The 6,720-nt window shown below is 42.1% G+C and overlaps 1 protein-coding gene and 1 long non-coding RNA gene across 2 annotated transcripts in view; one reads left to right on the top strand and one right to left on the bottom strand.

Annotated features, from left to right (window-relative positions):
* Positions 1–5,366, bottom strand: part of LOC117802269 — a 51,939-nt gene extending 46,573 nt beyond the window's left edge. The window contains exon 1 of the long non-coding RNA XR_004625356.1: positions 5,271–5,366. This is a non-coding gene — a long non-coding RNA (uncharacterized LOC117802269). The remainder of the gene's footprint in view (positions 1–5,270) is intronic.
* A 618-nt stretch (positions 5,367–5,984) lies between these two features.
* Positions 5,985–6,513, top strand: LOC100481776 (60S ribosomal protein L31-like). The gene has a single exon (XM_034660258.1). It carries the CDS (start codon positions 6,139–6,141, stop codon positions 6,511–6,513), a length of 375 nt encoding a protein of 124 aa, XP_034516149.1. The 5' UTR covers positions 5,985–6,138.
* The last annotated feature ends 207 nt before the right edge of the window (positions 6,514–6,720 follow it).

Below are 6,720 nucleotides of genomic sequence, written 5' to 3'. Positions count from 1 at the left end.
CGTTACCTTGGAATTAACTTAACCAGAGACGTAAAGGACCTATATCCTAGAAACTATAGATCACTTTTGAAAGATATTGAGGAAGACATAAAAAGATGGAAAAATATTCCATGCTCATGGATTGGAAGAATTAACATAGTTAAAATGTCCATACTACCCAGAGCAATCTACACTTTCAATGCTATCCCGATCAAAATACCGAGGACATTTTTCAAAGAACTGGAACAAATAGTCCTTAAATTTGTGTGGAACCAGAAAAGGCCCCGAATCACCAAGGAATTGTTGAAAAAGAAAAACAAACCTGGGGGCATCACGTTGCTGGATTTCAAGCTGTACTACAAAGCTGTGATCACAAAGACAGCATGGTACTGGCACAAAAACAGACACATAGACCAATGGAACAAAATAGAGAATGCAGAAATGGACCCTCGGCTCTTTGGGCAACTAATCTTTGACAAAGCAGGAAAAAACATCCAGTGGAAAAAAGACAGTCTCTTCGATAAATGGTGCTGGGAAAATTGGACAGCTACATACAAAAGAATGAAACTTGACCACTCTCTCACACCATACACAAAGATAAACTGCAAATGGATGAAAGACCTCGATGTGAGACAGGAATCCATCAAAATCCTAGAGGAGAACATAGGCAGCAACCTCTTTGACATCGGCCACAGCAACTTTTTTCATGACACATCTCCAAAGGCAAGAGAAACAAAAGAAAAAATGAACTTGTGGGACTTCATCAAGATAAAAAGCTTCTGCACAGCCAAGGAAACAGTCAAAAAAACTAAGAGGCAGCCCACGGAATGGGAGAAGATATTTGCAAATGACCCTACAGATAAAAGACTGGTATCCAAGATCTACAAAGAACTTCTCAAACTCAATACACGAGAAACAAATAAACAAATCTCTCTTCTAATTCCCACCTTCCCTTCCTGCTTTTCTGGAACCAGAGCAGAAGTGCATTTGGAGGCACACTTGAATGAAGGTCCGACACATCAGACTGGAATTGTAAAACTCTTCCTTATCACAAAATACACAAAAGGCTTATCTTTATTAAAAGAAAGAAGAAGCTTAGTCCACCTTACCTCCTTAATCCTTCTCCGGTCTAGCCCTAAAACTTCCACTCCGAGAGGTCACAGGGCTAGTTAGGCTTCTACAAACTGTGCTTTATTCGTGCTTCCTTTAAAAAACACAGCACTTTCTATTTTCCCATCCAGTCCTTCCCCGAGGTCAATACCTGACTCAAAATTCAATTTTATTCCAAGCTGTGTTATCATTACTGTAGGATACGGTTTGTTTAGGAAGTCCCAAACTCAAGGTCAGGGGTGTATTAAACATTCAATAGAAGTTCTTTACCTTCCCACTCCTTATACTTTTTTTAAAGATTGTATTTTTTTACTTATTTATCTGAGAGAGAGAGTGCACAAGCTGGGGGACAGGGGAAAGCAGACTCCCCACTGAGCAGGGAGGCCGATGTGGGGCTCAATCTCAGTACCCTGAGATCATGACCTGAGCTGAAGGCAGATGATTCACCGACTGAGCCACCCAGGCGCCCTTCCCCCCCCACCCCACTCCCTATATTTAAAGCTAAATGGAGATTGGGTGTAGCTTACATTCTATGCCATCCACTCTACTGAGGAGGCTCCAACCATTTGAATGCTAAGCCTCTTTCTTTTCCGCATGATTTTAACCTTATTCATAGGTTCTGGTATATATACTGCTATTGCTCATTCTATGGTTCATTCAAAAGACAGTTTGGAGTGCCTGATAGGTGGAGTGCACCATGGTGAGGTCAGGAGGAAGGCAGGGTTATGGGTGACAGGGCAGGCTGGTGGGGAGTGCAGGCTCAGGGATCGTCATGAGCAACTTACTTCTATGCTGTTCCTCCGTTTCCTCATCTTGAAACTGGGGGTAATCCGAGTATCCACCTCATAGGGTTGTGGTAAGTAATAAATGGGGCGGACCCCGTGCAGTGCACAGAACAAAGTCTGACACACAGCGAGCCTGTGTTAAGTGATCACTATTTTGATGTCCCCAGGAGCTAGTACACGGCTTCTTAACTGGGGGTCCATGGACTTCTAAGGTCCACAGATGGATTTAGAGGATCCCAGAATTCCTTGAAATTATTTGCAAAATTCAGAGTTGTTCATCTAGAGAGTGAGTTTATCCTTTTCATCAGATTCTCAAAGGGGTGTGTGAAGCAAAAAAGGGTAGGATCCGCTGAACTAGGGGCTAGAGAGATACAAGACAGAAATTTCACCCTCAGAGACCTCACAGTCTAAAAGAGGAGACGGACATTCAGTGATGATAAAATAGAAGAGCAGTTATGTAGAAATGGCCCAGAATGCAATGGGACACAGGGAAGATCCCCCGAGGGCGGTGATGCAACAAAGCTCCCCCTGGAATAGGTGACATTTACGAGAAGTACTGAACATGAGGTAGCCAGATGAAACGGAGGGGTAAGAGCATTCCAGGCATAGTGAGAGTCAGGTGCAAAGGCAGGAGCTGGCTCTAGTTAGGAAAGAGCACACAGCTGAGTACGCGTGGACCAAGAGGAAACTACACCAGAGGTAAGGACACTAGAGGCAGTTGGGAGCCTAGTGCATCAAGCCACAAAGTGAACCAGTCAGTGCCTCAACAACGGCACTGGTCTCAGGTGGGGAATGAGCAGTAAGCCCAGGTCCTTCCTTATGTACACATTAGAAGCTCATGGATCTGTCAAATAATTATTGCAGACATGTGCTGAGATAGGTTCCCTGGCATATATCTCAAGCATCTTATCCCTACCATCCATGACTATCGGTTGTGGTTAGTGATCTTCATGTCGAAATTAGGAAAAAAAGGCAAATTTGAAAGCTAACTTATTTATGAAAAAGCATTTCTGATTCAATTTTAATTTGTTCCTGAAATCCAGTTGGAATGACCAAAGTATTCCTTGTGCATGCAACTGAAAGGGTATCTATGATCATTTCAGTGGTGGTGACTAGTTTTACATATCCTGTAGCTAAACGAAATCGATTTTGTAGCTTCCTAATGATCTGCCCTGAGGAGTTATTATTCCTGATGGCAATTAATCAAAATTAAAATAGACTGCATAGAATGAAGCAAATTCAAACATCCAGCCTCAGTGAGGAACACCTGCACATTCAGATTAATCATGGACCCTGCTTGAATGTGACAGGTGTATCAATATTATAGAGAAAAGAGAAAGCGAACATTTTCCAGCAGAGTTCCAAGTGTATTTCTAAGGAGCAAAGGCTCTGAACCTGAGCCTATGTTGAATGAAACCACACAAAATCCCCATTACATTGGAATGAAAATTATTTTCTTCCAAAAAGTTTAGATATTTGTGGCAATCTGCATTACTAAACATAAAATGCAGGGAGAGGTAACAGTGAAATGGAGGAACAAATTTTTTCGCTGTCTTCCCCCCACCAAAAAAAGCCACCAATTTTGACCATCACCCACAAATGAGGGTGCTTCATGTATGTCCAGGAGTCCAACAAACAAGTTCCAACACACTGTTGGAGGAAAATCCAAGATTGGATACACTGAAGAGGATAAGAACAGTTTCACTCTACCTGCCACCCTCCCCCCACAGTGGCACAGCTCAGCTTTGAGAGACCTCATTTGCCAGTGACTTCTTCACAAGGAAAGTGGGGGCATGTGACAGCGTGCCTGGCTTCCCCACCTAGGCAGGATGCTGCCAAAGAGGCCCCATTCCGTCTTGCCCCATCTAGAACACGGAGATGTGTTGCATGACTGAAGGGTCAGGAGGGGCTGGGAGAACAGCAGCCAGGGCTCTTGGAGGGCAGAAGGGATGCAGATCCAGTCATGTGGACCCCATAAGGAAGCCCCACCAGGAACCACTGGGGATGCCCGACCTGTGCGTCCCCCCAGCCGGCCCACGGGTACCCTCAACACTCTGCACAGCTCACCCTTAGCCACCGCTGCAACCACCACCACCATGTGGCCAGCTCCTTGTTCACACTGCCGAGGTCAATGAGCGCAAGTCTCTGCCGAGAGCTAGTGAGCGTGTACAGAAAGCCAGCCCAAATCCGCAGGATTGGGAAAAAGCACAAAAACTTCAGCATTCAGCACTGCCCTAGAGAAGGCAAATGCGAGGCTGTCAGCAGTCAGCTGGGCTTTGGAGGATCAGGAGAAAGAACACGATCTTAAGAATCATCACCCACCCACCAAGAGAGAACAAGAACAGTGGAGCGTGTGTATCCATAGAAAATGTCTGAGAGAGTCTCAGAATGCTTAGCAGGGCTGGCAGAAGGTATTTCTCTCCCAGAGACAATCAGTAGAGACTGCAGAAGGTGATTCCTTCTTCAAATGTGAAGATGGCAACACAAGACTTCAAGGAACATGAAAAATCAAGGAAACATGACACCACCCAATGAACACAGTAATTTTCCAGTAACCAAGCCTAAAGAAATGAAGATCTGCAATTTGCCCAATAAAGAATTCACACAGTTGTTTAAAGGAAGTTCAGTGAGCTACAAGAAAATACAGACAGACAATTCAATGAACTCAAGACAACAATACACAAGTAAAATGAGACATTTAACAGAGATACAGAAATAAAAAAAATTAACAGAGAGAGAGAGAAACGGAAAGTCTGGAGCTGAGGAATACAATGAATAAAATGAAAAATGCAACAGAGAGCACCAACAGCTGAGTTGGTCAAGCAGAAGAGAGGAGCTGAGAAGTCAAAGACCCGTTATTTGAAATCAAGTCAGAGAAGAACAAAGAAAAAAGAATGAAAAAGAGTGAAGAGAGGGGCGCCTGGGTGGATTAGTTGGTTAAGCATCTGCCTTCAGCTCAGGGCATGATCCCAGGGTCCTGGGTTCAAGCCCTGTGTCAGGCTTCCGGCTCAGCGGGGAGTCTGCTTCTCCCTCTACGCCCCCCACTCATGTGCTCGCGCTCTCTCTCTCTCTCTCTCTCTCTCCTTCTCTCTCTCAAATAAATAAAATCTTTAAAAAAAAAGAGTAAAAAGAGTTTATGTGAATCATTAGAACACTATCAAGAAAAATAATCTATGCATCACTGGATTACCAGAAAGAGAAGGGAGGAAAAGGGGGCAGAAAAACGATTTAAAGAAATAATGGCTAAGAAATTCCCAAATGGCAAGAAATCTGGACATCCAAATTTATGAAGCTCATAGGTCCCCAAAGAGATTCAACTCAAATCCAAGACAGATTATAATAAAACTATCTAAAATCAAAGAGAATTTTAAAACCAGCAAAGACAAACACACAAACCTCATATACGAGGGAACCTCCATAAGGTTGTCAGAAGATTTCTCAGCAGAAGCCTTGCAGGTCAGGAGAGGAGGAGATGATATATTCAAAGCACTGAAAGAAAAATAAAATTTCCAATCAAGAATACTTTACTCAGAAATGCTGTCCTTCAACAAACTGAGGGCTTCAGAGAGGAGGGTGGTGGGGGAATGGGATGGGCTGGTGATGGGTAGTAAGGAGGGCACGTATTGCATGGTGCACTGGGTGTTATACACAAGTAATGAATCATGGAACTTTACATCAAAAACTAGGGATGTACTGTATGGTGACTAACATAATATAATAAAAAATANCTTTAAAAAAAAATAAAAATAAAAAAAATAAAAAAATAAAAAATAATAAAGAAAAGAAAAGCTGTCCTTCAGCTATGAAGGAGAAATAAAGACTTTCTCAAACAAAAGCTAAGGGAGTTCATCACTACTAGACCTAACTTCCAAGAAATAGTGAAGGACTTCTTCAAGCTGAAATGACACTAATTAATAACCTGAAAATATATTAAAATATACATTGGTAAAGGTAACTACATAGTCAAATTCAGAACAGTCTAATACTATAATACTATACTATAATATGGTAGTGTGTTAATCACTTCATTCCAGTATAAAGGTTGAAGGACAAAAGTGCCAAAGCTTATGTCTGTTAAAGCACAAAAATATTAAAGCTTCTTATAACTGTTGTAGCTTACAGCCACAGTAATTTGGATACACAATATAAAAAAGATGTAAATTGTGACATCAAAACCATAAAATGAGGGGGAGTGAAAGAGTAGAGTTTTGTATGCAATCAGATTTAAGTTGCTATCGTTCCTTTCCAACCTGGACCTGGCAGAATGGCTCCTGCAAAGAAGGGTGGCAAGAAGAAAGGCCATTCTGCCATCAGTGAGGTAGTGACCAGAGAATACACCATCAGTATTCACAAGTGCACCCATGGAGTGAGTTTCAAGAAGCGTGCCCCTCAGGCACTCAAAGAGATCTGGAAATTTGCTATAAAGGAGACAGGAACTCCAGATGTGCTCATCGACACCAGGCTCAACAAAGCTGTCGGGGCCAAAGGAATAAGGAATGTGCTGTACCTTATCTATGTGCCGTTGTCCAGCAAATGTAACAAGGGTGAAGACTCACCAAACAAGCTTTATACATTGGTTACCTATGTACCTGTAACCATTTTCAAAAATCTACAGACCGTTAGTGTGGATGAGAACTAATTGCTGACTATCAAATAAAGTTATAAAACTGCAACAACAACAACAACAACAACAACAATTTAAGTTGCTATCAGTTAAAATAGACTGTTACAATGATAAGATGTTATGTAAGCCTCATAGTAACCAGAAAGCAAAAACCTGTAATAGATACATAAAGGTAAACAGAAGGGAATCAAAACATACTACTATGGAAAATCATCAATTCAA

The sequence above is a fragment of the Ailuropoda melanoleuca genome, chromosome 5 (assembly GCF_002007445.2).
Source record: "Ailuropoda melanoleuca isolate Jingjing chromosome 5, ASM200744v2, whole genome shotgun sequence".
Taxonomy (NCBI): Eukaryota; Metazoa; Chordata; class Mammalia; order Carnivora; family Ursidae; genus Ailuropoda; species Ailuropoda melanoleuca.
This window is presented reverse-complemented; position numbering and strand designations above follow the sequence as displayed.